Source organism: Aspergillus sclerotioniger (assembly GCF_003184525.1).
Source record: "Aspergillus sclerotioniger CBS 115572 chromosome Unknown BO94scaffold_49, whole genome shotgun sequence".
NCBI lineage: Eukaryota > Fungi > Ascomycota > Eurotiomycetes > Eurotiales > Aspergillaceae > Aspergillus > Aspergillus sclerotioniger.
This window is the reverse complement of record NW_020291039.1, coordinates 136,970-161,954: the sequence shown is the minus strand read 5'-3', so window position 1 is coordinate 161,954 and position 24,985 is coordinate 136,970. Positions and strand designations below refer to the sequence as shown.

Genomic DNA, 24,985 nt, shown 5'->3' with positions numbered 1-24,985 from the left:
ACGACTCGGTCAGACCCCCTTCCAGTGACAAAATGACGACTGAATATGATGGGGAATTAGCATGTGGACACGGTTGAATGAATCAATAACCGCCAATGACTATGCCCAGTCACTGTCGCAGTCGAGGAAGCTACTGGCAGCTTGCACATCTTATTCTCCGGAGCAGAAGCAGAGGGATGTTGCCGTCAGCAAAGCTTATGTGGTAGCCTGGTAGGGCCTCGGCTCGGAATGTTCCGCAGTCAGCTTGGCCTCCTGGAAATAACTGCTGCCTTGGGCTATTCCTCCGTTCTTCGGACGCCGAAGTCTGCCAAGAGAGCAATCACTGGCCTGATTCGTCATCACTGAACTACTCAGGCTATACCACCGCGTACGTCAGAAGGCGGCCCATATCACCACCAAGCGGCTAGAGACTAAGGTTATCTTTCCTGAACAACCGTTGAGAAGGTCCAACCAGACGGCAAATCATATGCTGCAGTGCTCGATTCACGTTACAACCTGCATGAAACTAACCCGAATGTCGGCTGACTGCCAGGCCTATATCGGCGACCCTGCCTAACGCATGGGTTTGCAATGTATTTCCCCGATGCAGACAAATCAGATGGATCGGATCACACGATATCCGCTGCAGGGAATGCAGGGAGTACAGGGAGTGCAGGGAGTGCAGCGACCAGGAAGGAATGCCATTCTCACGACTCGGCCAGCCTATCTCGAAAAGCGGGGAAGCTGGATTCGGGCCTCGGGGCCAATAAGCATTGACTCCATGAAGATAAACGTGGTTGGAAATGAAGCAGAGGTGGTTGATCGCCCCCCGATTAGCCTCCATCCTTAGCTCCACGCGGCCCCTCCGCACCGTCCGAGATAAGACCACTCACAGCACCGAGTCAGCACGCCATCCGGAGTAAACTGAGGGAATCATCATCGCACCACCACCATTAGTATAAATACGCAAGAGTTGGCCCCTATGGTGTTTGGAGAAAAAATTTTCAAGCCAGTCCGGTTGCTGCCTGTCCTTGTCCCTTGCCAGCGCGACCCTCATGCGGCATCCCTGGGGAACGCCGGATATGCACGATTAGCACGTAGTCGGGTTCTCCGATGCTAATGGCAGATGTCATGACTCGTGGCTGGTCTGGAGCTTATCGGAAACGTCAATCGTTGGTAACACTGCATCCGCTAGAGCTTCATGGTCGCTCTTGGCTGCTGAGGATTCTAGCCAGATTCACTAACGATAGGATGGTGTGCTTGACTTGCATGCTGTTATCATTCACAGTGGGACTATCGCAAGATGCACCTACTCAGACTAGTCGTCGTTCCTTCTCACCTCCTGGTGGTAGATAAGATGACCGGATCCGCGAGGTCATGTCGCAAAGGGCACGTCTCGTCTCATCACTCGAAGCGCTGCTTGACCGGTCGCTGTTGCACCAAACTTGTTCCTCTATTTCTTAAGAGACAGCAAGCATGGCTTCCGATAGCAAGTCAGAAGACGTCATCGAGACTCGGAAAATTGACCTCGACCTGGATAGCGATTTACTCGAACAGAATGATGAATTGAAAAAAGAACACCTCATAGCCGAGCAGAAAGAGCTCACTCCGGTCGAAGCCTTCAAGTGGAATGTCGAAGGAGACCAGTCACCTTGTGAGATTGCTTGACCGTCTATGATGATTGTTTCTGACGTGGCTCAGTTCCGGAAGTGGCGGCCTGCGTGCCTAACACCGATGATCCGAGTCTACCATGTAACAGTGAGTAATAGTCAAAGTATGGATGGTCATATACTGACGAGCTATAGCTGTTCGTGCGTGGATCCTGACCACCATCTTTGTTATGCTCTTCGCGGGTGTCAATCAGTTTTTTAGTATGCGATATGTGAGTATACCCATAGGGTTTATCGTACGAAGCTAATGAATAGCCCTCTCTCACTGTTCAATATGTTGTCGCTCAGCTACTCGTTTTCCCAATTGGACGAGCATGGGAAAAGCTTCCTCGATGGAGAGTGCCGCTTGGAAGACTATCGTTCGACATCAACCCAGGGCCATTCAGCATCAAAGAACATGCCTTTATTGCTATTGTACGATTCCTGTCGATATATATTTGCCAAAGACTGACAATCATAGTGTGTCAACATTAGCGCCAGCACGGCGTATGCTTCCGGTTCACTGGTCGCGATCATTATGCCACAGTACTGGGGCAAGGACTACGGGGCAGGATTTTCATTCCTGTACCTATTGACATCGCAAATGATGGGGTAAGTTAGTTCCATCGCCTTTTGATTCTCGCTGACAGATTAGATTCGGCCTTGCTGGCATGTCCCGTCGCTGGCTCGTCTATCCTGCAGCTTTGATCTGGCCTCAGTCTCTGTCCTCGACGATTCTCTTCCGTGCCCTTCACGAGCCAGAAAATCGCGCCCCTGCAAATGGTTGGAAGCTCAGTCGCTACCGCTTTTTCGCATACGCGACTCTCTTTGGATTTGTAATCTACTGGTTTCCCGATTACATCTGGACTAGTCTCAGTACATTCGCGTTCGTCACCTGGATTGCGCCACATAACCAGAAAGTCAACACTATTTTTGGGGTCAGTAGACACATCCTTTAATCAGACGCTTGCTTACCTTTGTAGATGAATTCTGGTCTCGGGCTACTGTCGATTAGCTTTGACTGGACACAGATCAACTACGCCGGCTACCCTCTGATGACGCCTTTCTACATCACCTGCAATGCTTTTGCAGTGGTTGTCTTCTTTTACCTCTTTCTCTCGCCGATATTGTACTACAAAGACGTCTGGTTTAGTGCATAGTAAGTACCAGATTCCTCTGCATGGCTATGCTAACGAGTCAGCCTGCCTCTTCTGTCGTCATCGACGTTCGACAACACCGGCAGCTCGTACAATGTGACGCGGGTCGTCGATTCTAACGGAGACTTTGTCCTCAGCAACTACAAGGAATACTCTCCCATGTACATCTCCATGTCCTACTCGCTCACCTACGGCCTGTCATTCGCTGCCGTGACTGCCATCGTGGTTCACACATACCTCTACAACGGATCGGAGATCTGGGCCAAGTTTAAAAACTCCCGTCATGGAGGTGAAGACATCCATCGCCGCTTGATGCACTCATACCGCGAAGTCCCAGACTGGTGGTATGCAGTGTTGTTTGTCATCATGGCAGGACTTGGCATTCTCACCGTGCGATACTGGGAAACGGGCTTGCCAGTGTGGGGATTCATTGTCGTCTGCTGCGGAATGGGCGTGGTTCTGATCATCCCGGAGGGTATCCTGGAAGGAACTACAAACCAGAGAATTTTCCTCAATATTATCACTGAGCTGATCGCCGGATATGCTTGGCCAGGAAAGCCCATTGCCAACATGATGGTCAAGTGCTACGGCTATAACTCGGTCAAGCATGGGATGGACTTTGCCCAAGATCTCAAGCTCGGGCAGTACATGGTGAGTACAGCAACCAAGTCTGCAGTACAAACACTAACTAGTCCAGAAAATTCCTCCTCGTGTCCTCTTCTGGGGTCAGGTGTATTCTAGTATCCTGGCTACCATGACCCAAACAGGAGGTAAGCACCCGACCCCCAAATATCAAACTAAACTAACAATATAGTTCTCCGCTGGATGATGGGCCATATCCACGGACTGTGTGACTCGGATAATGCCCAACGATTCACCTGCGCCGGTGCAAAGGTGATGTACAACGCCAGTCTGATCTGGGGCACTATCGGTCCTCAGAGAATGTTCCAATCCGGACAAGTGTACCACTCCCTGATGTATTTCTTTTTCATCGGAGTAAGCTCCTCCGCCCCCTGGCTGTATCGCATCGCTGACAGTCATAGCCCGTGGTCACGGTAATTGTGTGGCTCTTCTACCGCCGGTACCCGCAGAGTTGGGTACGGTATATCAACGTTCCGATTTTCTTCAACGCTGCAGGAAACATCCCCCCTGCCAATACCAGTCAGTACCTCTGACCCTTGCTGCTAATGCAAACTAACAAGATACAGCGCAATACTCTCTGTGGTTCTTCTTCGGATTTCTCTTCAACTACCTCATTCGCAAACGCGCATTTGCCTGGTGGAAGAAGTATAACTGTAAGCCCAACCCCCATTATTATCCATCCATTCCATATAGAACTAACACAGCATCAATAGACCTCTTCCAAGCCGCCATGGACACCGGCACCGCCATCGCTACCATCATCATCTTCTTTGCTCTGGGATACACCAACACCACCTTCAGCTGGTGGGGTAACAACGTTGGATCGAACACTGATGATGCGAACTCAGTGCCGTGGTTGAAAGTTTCCCCGGGGGGTCATTTCGGAAAGGGCCCTGGAGAGTTTTAATGTCTACCAAGATACTTATTTTGGGGATTATTATGAGTTAGCATGCTAAGCGCACCATCATTGCATAGAAGCAAAATGGTCTGAATTGTATCATATGGCATCGCCAATCGACTTAATCAAATCACCTCGAATATTCATTCAAATGGTACTATATATCAGATCACTCCATAAAGTGTTGAAGCCAGTCATGTCATTCCATCTTAGCTAAGTAATTAGTTACTCGTCAGTAAATCCACTCCCCATCTTCATAGCCAAGTTCAAAGACATGATAAATAAATAGTATTTTCTAGAACAACCACTTGGTTATTTTCTTTGTTTTTAAGCCCCATCTTTCTTGTGCCCCACTTGGGATCATCAATGTTGAACTTCATCGACACGAGGTCATTACTGCGAAAAGGTAGCTAATCAGTGTACAGGATACCCAGCTGTGGATATGGATGTGGAATCAAGCCCGTGCCAAGAGCCCCTCACAACAAGTTCCGCTTGATGTAACAGAAAACCCCGGGGTTACTTGTCTAATATAAGAGGATAGGTGACGGATGAGAAATAAGAACAAGATAAGCCCAACATAGAATACAGGCCCAAACGTAGAATAGGATCAGATTTATCCCTCCAAGGACAGGAATAAAATATAAATAAGGGCATTTGTTATCCGGCACGATTTCCGATTGAGATAACAGAGGCTATGGTATTATCTAGCGGGTTCTAGATACCTACCCACCTACCTACCTACCTACACCCTATAGGCCTAAATTAATCGAGTATTGACGTAGTGTCCTCCACATGGTTGACATTTCCAATCAAGGAATACTAGCCCAGTGATATGCGGCACTATGACATGGAATTAAGTAACCAACAAACGTGCAGCGGTCTTATCAGTCTGTTTGACTAGCCCCGTCATTCTGTAGTATACAGATTTTTTTCCTGCCCGATGGGTGGTTTCGGGTATCATCGGTTGAGCTCGGTTGCCATCGGGAGCAGCCACAATGCCGAGCGGCTGTTCCTGACACGAGCCACAGTGCCGAGTATATCCGCTGTCAGGTTTGCTCAGGGCGGATACACCATTGGCTGCAGACAAATTAGGGCCGGAGTAGTGGCTGGTGCATAAGACACAGGGATAACGGCAGCGCGGAAAAAGATGGAGCGATTCCAAGGCATTGTTTCGAAGTGGGAACTGGGCCTGGGGCTAGATGGCGCCATGGGGGAAGATGGTGGAAGAAATTTTTGATAGAGGATTGAGTCTAGTTGGGTGGATATTGGGGCTGCGTTGGTACTTATATCCCGGGGAGGGCCCTCAGGGTTGCTAGTTTGGTGTGTCGGTTATTGGTTTTATTGTTGTGCACTGAGGTTGTTGGATAGTATGGAGCACATCATGGAATACGCCAAGGAATCTTCCCCCGTCGATAGTGCCAGTGATGATTACTCCGATGAACATCCCGATCATCCCGACTCGGTCGAGCTCGCTCGTATCAACACATATCGTCTGCAACAGAGGGCTACGGTAGGGTCGACGCGAGGACCTGAGCCTAGAGAGGAATGGTTGCCTATGGGTGCTGGGAAGGAGTATCCGCCGGTGCTTCCTGATCCGGAGACATATGTGGTGGAATTTGATGGTGCGGATGATCCGCTTCATCCGTGGAACTGGTCGATAGTACGGAGGTTAGTTGGGTTGTGTTCCTTGGTGCTGTGACGACCACTGATTGGGTATAGGACTATCCTCGTCGCCATCCTCTGTTACTCTACCTTCGCTACAGCCTTCACCAGCGCCGTTTTCTCTGCTGCCGTCTCCGCCGTAAGCAAGGAGTTTCATGTCGGGAGAGAAGTCAGTACCCTCGGAGTTACTCTATACGTGTTTGGATTTGCGGCCGGACCGACCATCTGGGCACCGGCATCAGAACTCATCGGACGACGCTGGCCGTTGTGCATTGGTCTGTTCGGATGCGGAATCTTCACCATTGCTGCTGCCACGGGTAAAGACATCCAGACCATCATGCTGGGTCGGTTCTTCGGGGGCCTCTTTGCTGCCAGTCCTGTTTCTCTGGTCCCTGCCGCCTTTGCGGATCTGTTCAGTGCTGCCCATCGTGGAGTCGTCATGTCGATCTTCTGCATGGCGGTGTTCATCGGACCGTTTGCAGCTCCGTTCGTGGGTGGGTTCATTGCCACGAGTCCCTTGGGATGGAGATGGACCATGTATATCTCGGCTATCATGGTCTTCCTTGCATTCGTGCTGGTATTCCTCTTCCTCGATGAGACATACGCGCCGGTCATTCTCGTCCGCAAGGCTGCTGTCCTGCGCAGACAGACCCGCAACTGGGGTATCCACGCCAAGCAGGATGAAGTGGAGGTTGACATCAAGGAACTGGTCCGCAACAACTTCCTTCGTCCGTTGAGCATGCTTGTCACGGAGCCGATTCTCCTTCTCATCTCCTTGTACATCTCCTTCGTCTATGGCCTTATCTATGCTCTCCTCGGTGCCTATCCAGTGGTCTTCGACGACGTGTACGGAATGAGCATGGGCGTCGGTGGACTCGCTTTTATCGGTCTGATTCTGGGAGAGTTGATCGGTGGTGTCTTTATCTTGTGTCTACAAGGTTCTTACAAGCGCAAGTTGGCAGCAAACGGAGGCAAGCCTATTCCTGAATGGCGTCTCCCGGCTGCCATTGTCGGCGCTGTTGCTTTTGCCATTGGCATGTTCTGGTATGTCACCACCCCTTTATCCTGAGGTAAAGCATACTAACGAATCAGGTTCGGCTGGACCGGCTACACGAACAAGATCCACTGGATGGCTCCGACCGCAGCAGGTGTCCTGATCGGATTCGGCATCCTCTGCATCTTCCTGCAGTGTTTCAACTATATCGTCGATTGTTACCCTACCTTGTATGTTTCTTTCCATTTCACTATAGGGTAAAACACAATGCTAACGAGCACAGGGCTGCATCCACAATTGCTGCAAATACAATTCTCCGGTCAGCCGTTGGCTGTGTCTTTCCGCTGTTCTCGCGTCAGATGATGGTTAATCTGGGCGTGCAGTGGGCGGGGACGCTGTTGGGGTGCATTGCGGCCATTATGATTCCCATGCCGATTGCGTTCATGATCTTTGGTCCGTGGATCCGGCAGAGGAGTAAGCTGGCTTCGTCGCCGGCTCGAGATGTGGAGAAGAAGAGTGATGTTTGATGTAATTATGATAGATTAGATAGATACCCTTAATGATTTATGCGAGCGTGATGGTGTCGATTGATGTAAGATTGTGGTGGGCCAAGCAAGACTAACAGTCAACTTGACCGCATGTATCTAGGCTCTTGTCTATATTTGGTGCTTTGTCTGAATGATTGTAGTGAGGGGTCAGCAATGATTGTCTGATTGGTTCTCAAGATTAAGCTTACTTGGGATATTTCCACTTGCTGGGGCATCTTCCAGGGTCCACAGTCTACCACTGTGGACGTCAGGTAAATCTTGGCAGTAGAAGGAAGTAAGCAATTGCTAGTAAATGTCAATCCCTTTGTCGATTAGTTTTAATGTTGATTTAGTAGCCTGCATTTCTGGTTAAGATACTGTGTGGCGGTTTATATATTTTTCGCGGGTGTTTCCCCACTTAGGTAGATGGTCCTCATGCTATGCTGGATGACGACACAACACCAGGCAGGTTTAATCTGCAAGTCTCAAGAAAACATTTCTTCAATGAAGCGGACTCCCTGGGTTTGGCATTTTGGTAAATACGCGGTGTTCCTCGACTGCTTGCGCAATAGGGGCCCCGGATAGCCCCTTGATTCTCAAGAGAAACGGATCCCGATGCTCTTCGCATCTCCCGCGGTATGATTTTAGAGTCGATAAAGATGGTAAAGGATAGACTATGCCGTAGTATGAGTACGGTCTTGATTCGATGATAAGTAACGGAGGAAAGTCAGCCTGGAGGGACAAAGAGATTGGAAGGGAGAGACGGGTCAAAAGTGGAGGCATCAAAGCCTATTTGGCTCCACTCGGGCCGCCATGACGATCCTCCTCGCGCTTAGCAGCCTCTGATTTGTGAATTCACCGTCCGGCCATGCTTAAGACCGCCGTGCACTTACTCCGTATTGGAGGCTGAGGCTACTTAGCCTCAATCACCAGTTGAGGAAACGATCCTCTCTGGATTTGGAGGTATCAGAATGCCCCCACTCGACGGGCCCCAATTTCTCCGTCCTAGCAGCGCTCTGATGACTCGGTTCTTCAAACACGGACCTTGACGTTTTCCTCCGCCATCCTTAGCACGAAGTCCGTCCAGAATGCCCGTGTTCAACAAGCTCAAGGGCATTCACAGCCCCCTCCCTGGGTCTTTTCGCAGTATGCCCCTCCCATTCCCGTTTCAGACCAGCGGTGCAGCTAACAAAACGCGACCATAGGTGAATGCGACAAAGCAGCCCAGATCCTCGATGCCTTTACCAACCCCGCCAACCTTGACGGCCCGGATAGCCTCATTCCTCCCAAAGTCCTTGCCGCGGCCAAGGTGAGTCGCCCTGGCCGACTTTCCCCAGGCCATTGATTAACACACCAAGCGCAGGGCTTCGCGGTATTCTCTGTTTCAAAAGTCGGCATCGTTGGCTCCGTCCGGATGGGATCCGGTATCCTGATCGCGCGCCTCAAAGAAGGGGACTGGTCGGCTCCTTCTGCAATTTTGACTGCCGGAGTGGGCGTAGGAGGACAGATCGGCCTCGAGGTCACCAATTTCGTCTTCGTCCTGAATACCACCAGCGCCGTCCGCACTTTTGCCCAGCTCGGAAGTTTGTCTCTGGGGAAGAATGTATCCTTTGCCATGGGCCCGACGGGTCGTTATGGGGAAGTGGGTGGGGTGGTGAGCGCGGGGGGAGTTGCAGGGGTCTTTTCATATGGACAAAATAAAGGCTTCTTTGGCGGGTTCAGCACCGAAGGGAGCATGCTATTTGAGCGTCGCGGCGCGAATCAGAAGCTATATGGAAAAAAGATCAAGGCGCGAGATTTGCTCGAGGGCCAGTTTCCTCCTCCCGAGGAGGCAGATAATCTGATGCGCGTACTGCGTTCGGATCTCTTCGCTCCCCGACCGGACTTGTTCAAGACTTCTTCTTTCGGGTCGCCGAAGGTGTCTCTGTCTTCGGATGGGGCATCGGAGCTCCCAGTAGGGACCGAGGTGCAGAAACTGCCCATTGAGATGCCGGCAGACGAAGTGGTCAAGTTGCCTGCTGAATTGCCTGCCGAGTTCATTGCCGAGTTGCCAGCGGAGGTGGTCCCGGACATCTACTTTGATAAGTCAATGGAGAAGCCTCTGCCGGAATTGCCAGGAGAGACAATTGCATTGCGACCTGCCAAGAGTTGATCGAGGGTTGAATCGCATACAATTATCCGCATATCACCGATAACATCTGACTGCCACGGAATACTGAAGAACAGTCAATTCTTGTGTCTTCCAACGCGAGCTCATGGTTAAAGGAGAAGGGCTCACCATAGGCTATGATCGTGTCTGCGCCCCCAATGCAATATGGTATTCGCCAGTTGCATCCCCGACAAGGCAACGACATTATGCAGACCTCGCCAACCATTTCGGTTTCAATCATGCATGCCTTTTGCGGCAGACTCTGTTTCCTACTTCAAGCGAAAGTACAAATCGCCATCTACATTGGGTGATACTATTAAAAAAGTTGGTATTGCCGACCAGGCTCTACTCAATCGACCATAATCACGTCAACTTAGCCTGCCTCCCACGACCATCAAAACTCCAATCAATCTGGGTAGCCATCTTCACCTTAACCCCCAACTCATTCGCAAACGCCCGAACCAAACCCGGATTCTGCTGGAACCACCGACCCGCCTGAACGGCATCAATGCCCGACTGCACCACCTCCTCCGCCAGAAGCCCTGTCTTGATCCCTCCCACCGCCGAAACCAGCAACCTATCACCCACAGCCCTCTTAATCTCCTGCGCAAACTGCACCTGATACGCCGGACCTGACCGAATAGCAATCGCCGACTTGGGATGAACCCCCCCAGAGCTAACATCCACCAAATCCACCCCACAATCAGCCAGCAGCCCAGCAAGCCGAACCGACTGCCCAACCGTCCAACTATCCGGAAACTCCCTCTTCAATCCCTCATCAAACTCGAACCAATCCGTCGCACTAATCCGAACCAACAACGGCATAGTCGACGGAATAACCCCCCTCACCACCTCACAAACCTCCACCAACAACCTCACCCGATTCTCAAACTCACCCCCATACTCATCCGTCCGCTGATTACTCACCGGACTGAGAAACTGATGAAGGAGATACCCATGCGCAGCATGAATCTCCACACCATCAAACCCAGCTGTGACAGCCCTACCCGCAGCATCCCCAAAATCCCCCTTCAACACCCGGATCTCATCCCCCGTCATCGCCCTCGGCACGGCATGAACTCCCTCCTCGTGAGACATCGCCGACGGCCCAACTATCTCCCCCGGCCATCCACCAACTTCCCTCACGGCCATGGCATTCTTACTTAACCACGGCGCAACTCCACTCCCTTTTCGACCCGCATGGCTTAGCTGGATAGCAATCTTCTGACCCTGCCCGTGCGCAAACTCCGTAATTCGCTGCAACGGCCCGATCTGTCCGTCTTCGTACAGACCCAGGTCCTGTGGCGTGATGCGGCCGATTTTCTGTACCGCTGTGGCTTCCATGATAGAGAGCCCGGGACCGCGCTGGATGATTCCACCTATGTGTGTTAAGTGCCAATCATTGGCGTAGCCATCTTGCGAGGAATACTGGCAGAGAGGGGCGAGGAAGAGGCGGTTGGGGAGGGTCAGTCCGCGGATAGTGAGTGGGGTGAAGAGTTTGGTGGAGCCCTCGATTTGGGTTCCTGCTGGGGGATGCTGCGCGGGGGTGTAGTAGGAGGTGCCGGGGGCGGGGAGGTTGTCGATGGGTTGTTGGTTCATGGTGGATTCCTTTCTTTTCTTGATAAGGGGGAAGTAGATGGTGGTGTTACTTGTAATCTAAGAATGATGTTCTGTGCCTACTTGATATAATTAATCAGGTCCATCACCCTTGAAACATATTAAATGTACTGTGTAAACAAATGTATTATTAATCCCCCAATCCATTGCTAATAGAAATAATGAGCCATGATGGCGTGACCGTGCCAATGCCGATGCCAATGCCAATGCTGTAGGTATCACGGAGTACTACACCACCAGACCAACAAACCCTCACCTACATTCCCCATCCTCACTACCAAAAGGCACCACACAATGCAAGAAACACCGGGGGATAAGGCATTGCTTATCAATCACGTATGTTGCAATCGCCCCAACGAGGTCTGTATTGGTGGTTGGCGTGCATATGGCCCGCTAGTGCTTATTCTTAGGGCTGCCCCCCTCACACTGTCTGCGGGTTATCCCGATACTATCCACCGGGTAGGGTAATTCTTGTTCCGTGTCCTTCGACGTGCGAGCCAGAAGGACTACGGAGGACGGGGGAGGGGGTTAGTAGGATTATGATTCTTACGTTCTTGGCGGGTCCTCAGGTAATGATGTTGGCTAACGACCGTTGGAAGGACGGCCTACGGCGTGGCGTGGCGTAGCCCTTTAGCTTGTTGAGTCTATTTGTTTTGCAGTTAACTAGGTTGTTCGGGGTTAAGATAAGGATTCCGAAACACGGCCTAAGGCACTGGTGGATGCAGCTTTGCCGTCTGGTTCGTATTCACCCTGTGTTGTTTGTGTTTTCATGTGTCAACGTGTCCTGGGATCTAGAAGACCATTTCATCATCTTGCAGTTGCATAAACCGTGGAATATAGAATGGTCCTCACGATAACGGTATAAACACCAAATGAATTCGATGAATCAAGGAATAGTTGACACCTCAATTCAAAGGCATCGAGGCATCCAGGCATCTACGCGATGGATTCAGTGGGGATCTTGGCTGCAGTCAGGCGGAATAACCAAGGCAAACAAACCTGTTCCATCATTCCATAAATCCTCAAATAGTGACATCTGATAGGAAAAACCATCGTCTTCCTTTAGAGTGCCACATAGCCACCAGACCGACTCCGCCGATCGGCAGTCCGACCGAGCAGAATGCCTTGCTGGGGGTGAACAGCGTCTGTCCTCTAAACCGAAACAAGTAGTAGAGAAGGAGCCGCGCGTGGAGCTCCAACCGTCCGGTTAAAAATTAAGCAAATGGGGGGAAATGCATTCTCGTGTTGGCTCCACTGGGATTCGCTGGAGGCTCGCCCTCCATACCGCATCGGGCATGCTTGTCAAAGGCTTGGCCTTAGCTTGGGGGCTGTGAGGCTGAGGCTGATCCCATGCTTTGGGCCTTAGCAGTAGACCCGTCAGCTGCGCGGCCATATAAAAATTCAGTCCCAGCATCGGTTTCCTGGTTTCAATCATCCTCATCCCTGAAGATTCCGTGAATTCGGCACCACCAGTTCGACGATGGGTTTCCTTCATCTGCATCTGCACGATCATCACTCGTCCAATCATACCTGCCCCTCACATGCCGTCTCCGAAGGTAGTCAGCCCCAACTCAGACAGAGACAGATCTAACCATGCCCAGATGAGACCAAGAATGTGGTCGGCAACATCTCCTTCTACCATTTGAATATGATCATATCCGGCGCGTCCACTGCCTTAGCCTGTCTGATCATCTTCGCCTTGATGTTCAGACATGCGACGCGTTTCAGCAACCCGACCGAGCAGATTAGGTAGGCTGGCGGATCCTGAATGCAGGTAACCAGGTTAACATCTCCCAGAGTCATGAGAATCAGCAGCGTCGTTCCCGTCTACTCGATCTTCTCCTTTCTGTCCGTCTGCTTCCCCGCCGACTACGTCTACTTCTCGTCCTGGCCGGACCCGTTCGAAGGCATCGCCCTGTATGCCTTTTTCTTGCTGTTGTGCGAGTTTATCGCGCCCAGTGATGAACAGAGAGTGCAGTTGATTTCCACCCAGCAAATCAAGCCTTCTAGGTTGCGGCGACGAGCACCGCCGATGGACGGATTGACTTGGTTCAAGGTTTGTCTCTCGTGCTGCATACGAGCAATATACTGACTCGCATGATAGCGTACCTACTATGTGGTCCTGCAGTACCCCGTCGTCGCGTTGATCACAACGGTGGTGGCCTGTATTACTCAAGGAGCGGGGGTGTACTGTCTCGACAGCAAGGAGCCTTACTTTGCACACATTTGGGTATGTCCTTTCCTGATGAAAGCAGACACCGGCTAATCTGCTGGTAGATTACGATCCTCAAGAACCTGTCGGTTTCAATCGCGGTCCTGGGCGTGGTCAAGTTCTTCATGCAGCTCAAGAGCCACATGGAGGGGCACCGGGCTTTTGCCAAACTGCTGGCGTTCAAACTGATTGTCGGCTTGGTTTTCGTCGAGAGTGTATGTCTGATGCTGAACCTATCCGCTACCGCGCTAAAGACCACAGATCCTGTTCACTATCCTCCGAACGGCCTCGATTCTCAAGGCGTCGTCTGTCATGACGTACACCGACATCACCATCGGACTGCCGACCATGATCATTTGCATCCAGATGGTGCCGCTGGCCTGCTTCTTCCACTATGCATACAGCGTCACCCCCTACAGCGTGATGAAGATGCCTCTTATGTCCCAGCCGCAATACGAGCCAGTAGACGACATTGCACAGATCAAGATGCGACAGAAGTACCAAGGCGGTCCTCTGGGGATCTACGCGTGGGCGCTCTTTTTCAACCCGGTGGCGATGGTGCAAGAGTTTTCATACCCCTTGACCTTGCTGTCGACAGCGACGCGGTCACCGGAGCATCAGATCCTGACCCCGGAGCAGCAGGATGAGCGGTATGAGGGGCTGTAAAAGTGTGATATAATTGATGTGTTATGATTTCGCGAATACCAGTTAGCAAGCAAGCATTGATTTGAGTGGGGTGCCAAGCCCGAGTCGGTGAGAACAGCAAAACAGCTTAAGAATTGAATTCTGCCCGACCGCTCGGAGGACTTCGGGCATCCTTCCGGCCCCTCCCCGAGTCTGGTTGACGGCTGGCTCACCATCGCATTCCATCCTATTATCCTTCTCCCGTCCAACGGTGTAGGTCGATTGGCATGGCCCCCCTGCACCATGGATGATCGCCCCAGCCAATCCCCCGCGGCTCCTCCATCGCCCAACCCCCGTAGCTGCATCCTGTGCAACCGCCGGAAGGTCCGATGCGACCGTCAGGTCCCTTGCGGCCGTTGTGTCAAGGGCGGCGAGAAATGCGTGTTTCCGGGACCCAAGCGAGCTCCCCGCCAACTGAAACGCCCGCCCATCTCCGAAGTGCTGGCTCAGCTGCGGCACCTGGAGGATGAGGTCCAGAAACTTCGTACTCATCCTCCGGCGGCGGATTCCGGGTCAGCTGCCAGCTCCTCCCCACTGGGATTCCCCGCCGAACGTGGTCCGGTGGGCCCCAGCAACCAGGAGGGCCGTCTGGTGATCAAGGAGAACAAGAGTCGATACATTGGCGATGAGGCCTCTGCCGTCTTGGGGGATAAGGTCCGATTGCTTCATTATTTTGAAATCATGACTGACGGGTGGTGCTAGATTCGAGAACTGCAGGACATCTGCGACGGATCGTCTTCCGATGATGAGTCTGATGTCCCGGAGCTGACAAGCCTGCAATTCGTGGGCGCGCTGGGCGGCAACTGGCGAGATCATAGCTTGCGAGACAACTATCTTCAGCCCGCCCGAATCCAACTCTTATGGCGTGTGTACCAAAACAATGTCGCCCCGCTTATCGCCGTTCTTCACACGCCGTCGGTCGAGGTCATGGTTCGTCAGGAAGCCGACAACATTAATCCCGATCCTGCCCGGGAGGCCTTGATTCTCGCGGTGTGCTTTGCGGCCATTGTTTCCCTGCCCCCGGACCAGTGTCCGGCGATACTAGGTCTAGATTACGACCGAGCCCTCCAGAGCTACCGACGCGGTGTCGACCAAGCTTTGGTTCGAGCCAACTTTATCAAGTCTCAGAACATCTGCGTGCTTCAAGCTGCCGTGGTCTTTTTGCTCAGTCTGCGTTACAGAAGCGACTCCAGACTGGTGTGGGCTGCGTCGGGAGTAGTTGTCCGAGTTGCTCAAGGGCAAGGGGTCCATCGAGATGGCCAGGCTCTAGGACTGAGCCCGTTTGACGCCGAAATGCGACGCAGGCTGTGGTGGCACATTTGCGTACTCGATATGATTTCCTCGGAAGACCAAGGAACCGACACTCAAATTCATCCGGGGATGTTTGACACGCGCCTTCCCTCCAATATTGACGTGCGGGACCTGTCGCCATCCCTGACTGAGTTACCACCGGAGAGAATCGGTGCGACGGATATTACACTGGCCATTGTCCAGTGTGAGATCATCTCCAAACTCCACTGGTCCAATCGATCTTATGATGCGAATGACCCGGCATCTACGAGTGATCGCGAAACAATAGTAACCACATTGGCAAATGCTCTTGAGGAGCGATATTTGCAACATTTGAACATGGATGTCCCGATCGAATGGGTCTATGCAATGATTGTCCGACTGACTTTGTCGAAGATCTGGCTGTCAGTCCATTACAGAGATCTGGCCGGTATGGGACAGACGGGGTTGTCGCAAGAGGCCTGTGATGACGCGTTCGAGGCTGCCATTGAAACAGTCAAATTTACCATTCTGTTACACACGAACGAGACCACGTCACAATGGGCATGGCTGTGCAAGAGCTACAAGCAATGGCATCCGGTTGCATTCATCCTGGCCGAGTTGTGCACCCGCCCGATCACGGTGCAGACAAATCATGCCTGGGATATGGTGACGGAAATCCATGGCCAGTGGGAGCAGGATGAATCGCAAACGAGCATTATGCTTCGAAAGCCGTTGAAGCGACTGATGGAGCGGGCGGCTGTAGCCAGGGCTGCCAAGATGGAGGTGTCTCCATCACTTGGGACTCTGCATACAGCTATTGATCCCGCTTTAGAAAGTTCGATTCCCATTGGACCGGAGACTGGAATTAAATCAGATATGTATTCAATCGATGAGTTTGGTATCTCAGGCATGAACTGGATCTGGGAGCCACTAATGTGATGCCTGTGGGCAATGCTGCGACGTGGCAGGGATGGTACGCATGCTAGACCATGTACTTGAGGTGCTGTCTTAATGGAATCTTCTAGGATGCAGTTTCATAATGGTAACGGAGATGTTTGGGAGGTGTCTCCCGACAGTCGGGGTGGATTCTCGGGCTTGATCTCAACCCCGAAAGCTTGTCATTTGTAAGAAGGTTACTAACTTCGGCGTGGCACAAGACCGATTTGCGAGATAGCTGTCACCCTACGAATGTATAGACACTGTTTCCATGGGATTCATCATTGTTTCCAGATTGGTATCCCGGATCGGCAGATCCCAAGGATCAGTAAGAGAATAGGGTGATCTGCATCGCGGGTGTGGCGTAACTTACGCAAATATCAGGAGACCTGCCAGGACAGGATTGAGTATACCAGCAAGTCTACAGGAATACATCAATCGAAGGTTCTCTTCCAATCACAATGTCCAAGATCGTCACTGTCTTCGGTGCCACTGGCCACCAGGGTGGTTGTGTTATTCGCACCATCCTCAACGACCTCGACCTGTCGAAGGAGTTTAAGATTCGGGGTGTCACTCGTGATGCCTCCAAGCCGGAAGCTCAAGCCTTGGCCAAGCAAGGCATTGGGATCACCACTGTAAGCCCATACTCACTGTTTGCGGTATTCATCTAACTTCCCAGGCCGACATGAACTCCAAAGACTCGCTCCGACAAGCCCTGCAGAACAGCCACTCCGTGTTCCTTGTGACAACTCCTGCCTGGGGCACTGCTGGCTCCGACGCAGAACTAGTCCACGGCAAGAACGTTGTCGACGTGGCCAAGGAGGCTGGTGTTGAGCACTTAATTTTCTCTTCCCTCCTGCATGTCACCGGGACGACGGCTGGCCGCCTCAAGCATGTCCCTCACTTTGATCAGAAGGCCGAGGTGGAGCGGTATATTCGCTCCCTGGGTGTGCCGGCCACCTTTGTTCTCCGTGAATATTTCATGACCAACTACTCCATGATTGGCTTCATCTGGAAGGGCGAGAATGGGATCTGGACGCTTGCTTATCCCGTTGGAAAGGAGGCCAAGTTCCCGCTCATTGATATTTCGGCGGATATGGGTACGTCTGACCTTGAACATGGAATGTGTAGCCGACTAACACGTATGTATAGGTAAATATGTGGCCGCGTCTTTGAGGAATCGGTCTGCTACACCTGGTACTCAGCTCCTGGGTGCGGAAGATTACTACACTCCTACTCGCATTCTGGAAGAGTTCGAGCAGGTTACCGGAAACAAGACTCAGTTTGTTCTGGTCGATCCTGAAACATACAAGAGCTTTATCCCGGGTCCGATGGGACAGGAGATGCTGGAGAACCATCTGTTCATTGAAAGTCCGGGATACTTTAACGGAAAGAGTCTCGAGGAAAGCAAGGAGTTGGTGGCCAATGCTAGATACAAGCTTACGACCTGGAAGGAGTTTTTGGAGCAGAACAAGAACTTGTTTGCATGGCCTGGCATTGAGGTTAAGATGATGCTAGACGGAGGTAGAGTAGAAATAGTAACAAATAATTTAAATCTATACCAGATATGCAATTTCCACATATTATCACGTTATCACATGCACTAGTCAAACTGCCATCTCGACTAATAATCAAATGCAGCTAGGGCAATCTGCCAGACATGGTCCCGGTCGGGCTTTCTCCACGACAGATCGCGCCATTCGATTACGACGCCAGTACTGAGAACAGGCCGATCTAGGAATCATTTAGTCTAGGAGGCTTGGCGAGCCCAGCTAGCGCACCGGCCCAGGATGTACAGAGCACGCCTTCGCATCCCGCTTTGATGCCATGGATGCATATCGCCGAGATAAGAATCAACGTTCTTTCCTCGCACGTACGAATACCTTTTCGTCTGCTGCATTCTCAAACCATTGCCAAGTTCTTTTTCCGTCTGTCACTGCCTTGAGCGACCGGAAATGGATACTTCCGGGATTAACACCAAGGCAGGGGCCATTGATAGTATCAATTCTATCGATGAACACCCAATAGAAGACATCCGTCCTGAAGATGAACGAGCGCTGGTATTTTTCCTCCTCATCTATGCTCACAAGTTGCTTGAGAATTAACGGGGCTAGGTATGGCGACTCGATTGCTTTTTCCTCGTCGTGGGGTTCCTAGGATATGCGTTTAAGTATCTTGATCAGACGAATATTGTGAGTATATTTTCTGTGTGTGTATGATATGAGGTGGTAACTGATTCTTTGCAGAGTAATGCCTATGTCTCTGGCATGGAAGATGATTTGAAGCTTTATGGGAATGAGTATAATTATTTTACTACTTTTTTTAAGTAAGTGAATCCTAGGAACATGGATGGATGGGTGAATGCTGATGTATGTTAATAGTATCGGGTATATGGTTATGTTGTACCCTTCGTGCATAATTATCTCTCATGTTGGGCCTTCGGTTTGGTTGCCTACTTGTGAGGTGAGTTTGTCTGATGGGTATGAGTGAGTGAGTGGCTGATGAGGGACAGGTCCTGTGGGGGATTCTCACGTGTTGTTTGTCGACGGTTACGTCGGCGAAGCAGGTATGTATCTGCATGTTTTAGTCGGTGGTTGCTTAAGGCTAAGTCGGTAGGTGTATGGTTTGCGGTTCCTGATCGGGTTCTTTGAGGGTGCGACTTGGCCGGGCTATTTTACTATTATCAGGTACGTTGGATAGAGGTAAGGTGGATAAAGGCTAATAGTGACAGTCAATGGTATCTCCCCCATGAGATGGCCTTGCGTATGAGCTTGTATAATATGGCTCAGCCGGTTGGTGCTATGCTTTCTGGGGCTATGCAGGGGGCACTCTCTACTAACCTTGATGGGGCGATGGGGCGGAGTGGTTGGCGATGGGCTTTCATTATCAATGTATGTCATTCTTGTCGCAAGCTGAGATTCATGCTGACTCGATTTGTATAGGGCGTCTGCACGATATTCATTGCTTTAATGGCTTTTGTGGCTTTGCCGGGATTTGTAAGAATATAGATCTCCGATTGAGCCCTGCTAACGAATCCAGCCTGAAAGCCAGAACCCGCTATCGAAAATTTATCTCAAGCCTAGACATATCAGTATGTGCAAATTACCATAATCAGTGAACGTGCTAATTTCAACAGAGACTGCTACCGCGCGCACAAAGCGTGTTGGCCGCAAGCCACAGAGCGGCATCCGAGTGGGAAGCTTCCTACGATGCTTCAAGTTCTGGCATCTATGGCTTTTTGCTAGTACGTGACTGCTACACCCCTAGCACAGGACGTTATCTAATTTTGTCAGTCGCATGGGCAATTGGCACCGGCACTACCCCAACAAGCTACTTCAACCTCTGGCTCAAGTCATTGAAGAACCCTGACGGGACAAAGAAATAGTACGTTTAATCCCTCCCCAGTACGATCATCTCTAATACATACAGTTCCGTCGCCATGCTCGACTACCTCCCCATCATCGGCCAGGCCATCCAACTCGTCGCTGAAATCCTCTTCAGCGGATTCAGTGACTACTTCGGAGTCCGACTGCCCTTCCTACTTCTCCACTCAGTAAACCTATCCCCCACCCCCAATCCCCTATCCAATATTAACAAGAACAGGCCATAAACATCACATCCCTCATAATCCTAGTCATCCAACCCAGCAACGAACACGCCTACATGGCAGGCTGGTACATGGATTACATCGGAGCGTACGTCCCCCCAGACTAACCACAAAAACATCTAGTTAATAACAGCCCAGCGTCTCAACAATGCTCCTCTGCGCCTGGGCAGCCGCACATCTCGAAAAGGAACCAGAGGTCCGAACCGTCCTCTTCGCCACGGGCACGCTCTTCTCGTACCTGTTCAGTGCGTTTCTTCCTATCGCTGCGTATCCGGCGTCTGAGGCTCCTCATTGGCGTATTGGAGCGAAATTGTACCTTGGGCTGTCGTCGTTGGCGACGGTGTTGTTTGTTTGTATTCATTTTGCGTTTAAGTGGGAGGAAAGAAGAAAGGGAAAGAGGAGGGTGGGGGTGAGTGGGGTGGGATAGGTGAGAGGGGAAGTGGAAGTGGTGAGGTGGGTGCGTAGGGTGGGTTTAGAGATGAATGTATGCCTTATTATAGTCCATCTTACTCACTACAAATCCCATAATTAGCGAATGGAATATTCAGTATTAGCACCGTTCTGTCATCACTTGTATTTCGGGATAGTTAATGCGCCCAGTAGATATGTCGTAATGCTCTATCTTAACCCTGGGTTTAACCCCATTCCCAATCCTGGATCCTTCGACGCAGGCACAAAGCTCAACATATTTCCCCTATGGATGGACATTATCCATACCAGTGACCCTGTACAATGGCAGTTTGCCCACTTGTGCATCATTATTCTGATATTCTTTAAAAGGATTCAATATTTGTTACCACACCATGTTACGACATCAAGTCCAGACTCTAGATAGTCGATGATACTGTCAAAAACATGTCCGTTAATCGGAGACTTCGTCAACGGATGATATAAATTAGCTCCTCGTCAGCAATTACGAGTTATTTATTCTGTAGAGATGGGATTAGTCTTCATGGGTAGGGATAATTATACTTACGGTCCTGTGGGTGGTATACTAACTGGTTTGAATGGAGAAATTTGAGGAATGTTATGTAGTGGTACTCGCCGATATCCCTAGCGACGAGAATGTTTTGGCTACGCTCAAGTAGATAAACATGAGAAATGTATCGGCTTGGGATTTATCTATAAGTCCTGTGGCTGAATATCTGATGAATATAATTCACAGACATGAGGTCCTCAATAGATTCAAGATCACTCATCCGTGTACCTATCCACCAACATCTTAAGTATCCCCCGAATAGAACCCCCAATACTCAACCCCTGCGACCATCCCCGGATGGATATTCTCGCGGCGCGAACTTTCCAGAATAGAGAGCCCTGCGATAATCAATTCCCTGGTCTTAATAGTAGGGTATGATTAACTCACATCATAAATCCCCCGTACGTCCTCTTTCCATACCTGGCCTTCTTTGTGGATCAGTAGCCATGTAGTTCCCCATTCGAAGATGGCGGCTCCCCACTGTGGCGTGTCTGTTAGTGATGATTGTGGTTTAGTTGTTATGAGGGGGATACGTACCCCGAAGGGATCTGCCGCACAGCGATTCCCATGCATCATTTGGAATAGTTCCCGGAGAGATAATGCCCCGTCCCCGTCGTGGTCGTATTTGGCGAACATGTTTTCGAAGGATTGTGGGACGAATCGGCCTTCGGGGTCGTAGGTGTTGGAGTCGGATCCGTGCTGTGTTGGTCAGTTGGTATGGTTTCGTGGTGGGTAAATGGGTGCGGGGAGTACCTTGGCTTTATGAATCCCATCTACGTAAACCCTGAACCACGGATCCGGAAGATACGAATGCGCCAAGCGAGTTGGATAGGAAAAGTTCAGGTTAATGATCAACGTGGCTAGGATTGAGAAGAGAATGTTGAATCCCAGTTCGCGGAATCCATTGTATGTGTCCCAAGGATAGATTTGGCCATCGCTATCGCGGTCCCAGAAGAGAATGTGTTGTTGTAATGGGGTCTAAAATAGAATCAATTAGTTTCCTGGCTGTTTCTTGGGGGGAGGGAAGGGCTTACATATTCGCCATATCGCTTGGAATAGTCCTCATCTCCCTCCGGTCGATCAATTGAGGCTGCTGCATTACCGCGAGGGACCCCCGGCTTCTCGATGTAGTCGTTGGTGTAATTGGCAGGCGGGCGCGATTCCGTGGCCGGGCACTTGGGGACGCTGGTGGGAAATCCCATGGAAATGGAAGGCGGTCGGATGGGTTTCTCGTGGTTGGGGTTTTGGGCCTCCGAGAAGGAGACCTTTCGGGGCATGGTGGTGGATGTGAGATCAAACCAATTGAGGGGAATGGATTAAATAGAAGATGGTGGGGTTGGTGTTGATGATGTCGCCACTTTGCCGTGGGAGTCATGGTGAGGTCATCGTTCCCGAGGACGGCCGATCAGGGCAACCCGACGGCATTGTTGCTCGTCTTTCTTAGGTGAAGGTGCCGTGGGATAATTAATTCGAACAATATTAGTGGTCTCTGGTTAATTATAGATCCCACGTGGTTATGCCGCATGCAGATATTCCGTCATCCAAGGTTGTAACCACTATCATTATATATAAACGGGATTAGAGTTGCAAATATCGCTCGAGTAATTGCGTCGTGTTCAGCAACTTGGGATAATGTGGGATGAATATCCGAGCGAAACCTTGAATGGTAAAGCCAAGACTGTGCTGATCAACCGGTTGGCTATGTAAGAAGTCATCTAGACTATCTAGAATGCTGAAGAGGCCGGAACTAGGCTTACCTTCCAACATCCTCCACAAGCATCGGCATGACCACTCGGTTCGATAACCATGGCACCCATTCACTCATCTCAACCAATAAGACAGGCGAAAAGGTCCGTCCCGTAGAAAACCTGACCTTGTAGCGGCCATATCCCTGCGTTGTTGAACTCAATCAAGGCTGTTTCATCATGAGGGACCAACCTGCACAAGCGCCACCCCAAGGGCGGACAAACGATATATGGTTCTTGCACGCTCGCTGCCATGTTCGACAGACCAGCCCAATTCACATGCCATTGTTCAGATTAGTCTAGCATTATATTTTCGGCTAGTGGCAGTTTATTCCACGGAAGCCATCCACCATGCCCAGTTCAACTCATTGGATGAATACCTCTGGCGAATCCGACCCGGTCTGGGTTCACCACGTGCCCTACGACAAATATCCCCACTTCCCCCCACTGACGGAAAACATGACAACAGACGTTTGCATCGTGGGCGCAGGTATTGCGGGCATCTCGATCGCCTATGAGCTGGTCAATCGGGGTAAGAAAGTCACCATGATCGAGGCGCGTCAGGTCTTGTCAGGGGAAACCGGACGAACTGCCGGCCATCTCTCTACTGCGCTGGATGATGGATATGCGATGATTGAAAAGGAACACGGGTTTAACGGTGCCCGGATTGCGGCAGAGAGTCATGCCTGGGCCATTGAACGGGTCGGACAAATCTGCAAGTCCATTGGCATTGATTGTGACTATCGTCGGCTCCCAGGGTATGAGATATCGCCATATCCCCGTGGTCATCCCAGTTATCACGCACATGTGGCCAGGCTGAAACAGGAAGTCAAACTGGCGAGGACGCTCGGCCTCCCTGCTACGTTTCATCATGATCTTACCGTCCAAGGCTGGAACGGCAGCCTCGATCATGGAGAGGGTGCCAAGTTCGCAGACCAGGCCACCTTTCATCCCACCAGATATTGCGTCGGGGTTCTGGATTGGCTCCGGAAGCAGTCGAATTTCCACTGCTTTGCCCACACCCGGATGATGTCCATGCACGAGAGCGAGGTTGTAGAGGTCCACACCAAAGGTGGATATACCATTACTGCAGCAGACATGGTCGAGGCAACCTGTATACCGCTGCAGAGGCTCGGGGTGGCCGCAGAAATGCAGTCCATGCGTACATACTGCATCGCCATTCGGATTCCTAAAGGCTCCATCGAAGATTGCCTGATTGGCGCAGGACCGTACCGGTATGCTCGATGTACCCAGTGCGACGACAAGGAGGACTATCTGGTGCTTGGAGGATGCGATCATAAGGTCGGCCTGGAAAATACTCGCGGTCGCTTCGCCCAGCTCGAGACCTGGGCGCGTGAGCGGTTCACCAATGCTGGGACGGTCGACTATAAATGGAGTGGGCAGGTCTTTGAGCCCTCCGACTGCATGGCATGCATTGGCAAGGATCCGGGCCAACACCATACCTACATCATCACAGGAGACAGCGGCAACGGGCTCACGCACGGGGTGCTGGCCGGCAAAATGATTGCTGATGAGATCGAAGGCGTGGATAACCCCTGGGCGAGTCTATATAACCCCGACCGTACCATCCAGGCCAGCTCTGTGCCACGATTACTGCAGCATGCGGTTACTCATTATCAAGGTTGGGTGCAGCCTGACGTGAAGGACATTGAAGATCTCGCCGTGGGTTCTGGTGGTGTTATCAAGGAAGACCCATTGGCACCTGTTGCCGTGTATAAGGACGAGGAAGGAAACGCGCATCGGTTTAGTGCCGTCTGTCCCCATTCAAGAGCGGTGTTGAACTGGAATCAGACGGAGAAGAGCTGGGATTGTCCGGTCCACGGCAGTCGGTTCAGCTGCGACGGGGTTTGTGTGCAGGGGCCTTCCAAGTCAAACCTGACGCCAATAAATGACCTTGCAAAGCGAGAGCAGCGGGCACAGGAAGCTATTTAGGCAGCTGCCAACGTTCAAGGAGGGGTCATATTCCACATTGAAAAATGGGATCGGCTGGGCATGTCCCGAGTTGGGCAAGGGTACGAGTACGAGTCTCCAATTGCCCCAATCGGTATACGCAACGAGAAAGAGGCCAAGTCTATCCCAGCCACGCGTGCAAAGTTGGGGTTCAGGGACCGATTGCTCACTCTAATCTCGTATATCGCGACCCTTGCCAGATCCATCGCTCGCATGAATCACATAAAAGCATAGGCCCACCCTGGGTAAGTCTCTGGGCCTGCCTCAGATATCCCCTTCAGTCTTTCTTGTTGTTTGAATTGCAC

At 51.2% G+C, this 24,985-nt stretch overlaps 10 protein-coding genes across 10 annotated transcripts; 8 read left to right on the top strand and 2 right to left on the bottom strand.

Moving 5' to 3' along the window:
* The first annotated feature begins 995 nt into the window (after window positions 1–995).
* On the top strand, window positions 996–4,460 carry BO94DRAFT_628972 (oligopeptide transporter). Its single transcript, XM_025617525.1, has 13 exons — window positions 996–1,633; window positions 1,681–1,737; window positions 1,785–1,861; window positions 1,905–2,063; window positions 2,110–2,240; window positions 2,284–2,566; window positions 2,612–2,787; window positions 2,830–3,436; window positions 3,483–3,555; window positions 3,600–3,781; window positions 3,829–3,946; window positions 3,994–4,080; window positions 4,141–4,460. The coding sequence occupies exons 1-13, from the start codon at window positions 1,456–1,458 to the stop codon at window positions 4,332–4,334; spliced, it is 2,322 nt and encodes a 773-aa protein (XP_025461852.1). The 5' UTR covers window positions 996–1,455; the 3' UTR covers window positions 4,335–4,460.
* Window positions 4,461–5,694: 1,234 nt separating this feature from the next.
* Window positions 5,695–7,508, top strand: BO94DRAFT_551381 (MFS transporter; the record flags this gene model as incomplete). Its single annotated transcript, XM_025613542.1, has 4 exons — window positions 5,695–5,993; window positions 6,045–7,031; window positions 7,080–7,211; window positions 7,238–7,508. 4 exons carry the CDS (start codon window positions 5,695–5,697, stop codon window positions 7,506–7,508), a joined length of 1,689 nt encoding a protein of 562 aa, XP_025461851.1.
* Window positions 7,509–8,596: 1,088 nt separating this feature from the next.
* Window positions 8,597–9,660, top strand: BO94DRAFT_561255 (DUF500-domain-containing protein; the record flags this gene model as incomplete). Its single annotated transcript, XM_025614205.1, has 3 exons — window positions 8,597–8,654; window positions 8,714–8,817; window positions 8,872–9,660. 3 exons carry the CDS (start codon window positions 8,597–8,599, stop codon window positions 9,658–9,660), a joined length of 951 nt encoding a protein of 316 aa, XP_025461850.1.
* Window positions 9,661–9,840: 180 nt separating this feature from the next.
* Window positions 9,841–11,329, bottom strand: BO94DRAFT_310775 (NADH:flavin oxidoreductase/NADH oxidase). Its single transcript, XM_025606823.1, has one exon. The coding sequence runs from the start codon at window positions 11,254–11,256 to the stop codon at window positions 10,021–10,023; it is 1,236 nt and encodes a 411-aa protein (XP_025461849.1). The 5' UTR covers window positions 11,257–11,329; the 3' UTR covers window positions 9,841–10,020.
* Window positions 11,330–12,694: 1,365 nt separating this feature from the next.
* On the top strand, window positions 12,695–14,152 carry BO94DRAFT_570124 (OSTA/TMEM184 family protein; the record flags this gene model as incomplete). The annotated part of the gene is made up of 6 exons (XM_025614780.1): window positions 12,695–12,830; window positions 12,876–13,023; window positions 13,072–13,330; window positions 13,379–13,504; window positions 13,552–13,701; window positions 13,748–14,152. The coding sequence occupies exons 1-6, from the start codon at window positions 12,755–12,757 to the stop codon at window positions 14,150–14,152; spliced, it is 1,164 nt and encodes a 387-aa protein (XP_025461848.1). The 5' UTR covers window positions 12,695–12,754.
* Window positions 14,153–14,413: 261 nt separating this feature from the next.
* On the top strand, window positions 14,414–16,381 carry BO94DRAFT_479149 (Zn(II)2Cys6 transcription factor; the record flags this gene model as incomplete). Its single annotated transcript, XM_025608735.1, has 2 exons — window positions 14,414–14,824; window positions 14,873–16,381. The coding sequence occupies 2 exons, from the start codon at window positions 14,414–14,416 to the stop codon at window positions 16,379–16,381; spliced, it is 1,920 nt and encodes a 639-aa protein (XP_025461847.1).
* A 229-nt stretch (window positions 16,382–16,610) lies between these two features.
* On the top strand, window positions 16,611–17,985 carry BO94DRAFT_612347 (NmrA/HSCARG family protein; the record flags this gene model as incomplete). The annotated part of the gene is made up of 3 exons (XM_025616670.1): window positions 16,611–17,013; window positions 17,058–17,478; window positions 17,531–17,985. Exons 1-3 carry the CDS (start codon window positions 16,840–16,842, stop codon window positions 17,983–17,985), a joined length of 1,050 nt encoding a protein of 349 aa, XP_025461846.1. The 5' UTR covers window positions 16,611–16,839.
* A 348-nt stretch (window positions 17,986–18,333) lies between these two features.
* On the top strand, window positions 18,334–20,412 carry BO94DRAFT_612343 (MFS general substrate transporter; the record flags this gene model as incomplete). Its single annotated transcript, XM_025616669.1, has 14 exons — window positions 18,334–18,438; window positions 18,493–18,570; window positions 18,625–18,704; window positions 18,760–18,841; window positions 18,891–18,944; window positions 18,995–19,065; window positions 19,110–19,269; window positions 19,321–19,374; window positions 19,418–19,469; window positions 19,494–19,622; window positions 19,672–19,762; window positions 19,808–19,931; window positions 19,982–20,073; window positions 20,124–20,412. 14 exons carry the CDS (start codon window positions 18,334–18,336, stop codon window positions 20,410–20,412), a joined length of 1,461 nt encoding a protein of 486 aa, XP_025461845.1.
* A 489-nt stretch (window positions 20,413–20,901) lies between these two features.
* Window positions 20,902–22,316, bottom strand: BO94DRAFT_540535 (caleosin family protein). Its single transcript, XM_025612937.1, has 5 exons — window positions 21,999–22,316; window positions 21,718–21,942; window positions 21,502–21,663; window positions 21,352–21,444; window positions 20,902–21,302 (listed from the first exon to the last, which is right to left on the bottom strand). The coding sequence occupies exons 1-5, from the start codon at window positions 22,239–22,241 to the stop codon at window positions 21,177–21,179; spliced, it is 849 nt and encodes a 282-aa protein (XP_025461844.1). The 5' UTR covers window positions 22,242–22,316; the 3' UTR covers window positions 20,902–21,176.
* Window positions 22,317–22,972: 656 nt separating this feature from the next.
* BO94DRAFT_612341 (FAD-dependent oxidoreductase) lies at window positions 22,973–24,836 on the top strand. Its single transcript, XM_025616668.1, has one exon. It carries the CDS (start codon window positions 23,061–23,063, stop codon window positions 24,660–24,662), a length of 1,602 nt encoding a protein of 533 aa, XP_025461843.1. The 5' UTR covers window positions 22,973–23,060; the 3' UTR covers window positions 24,663–24,836.
* The last annotated feature ends 149 nt before the right edge of the window (window positions 24,837–24,985 follow it).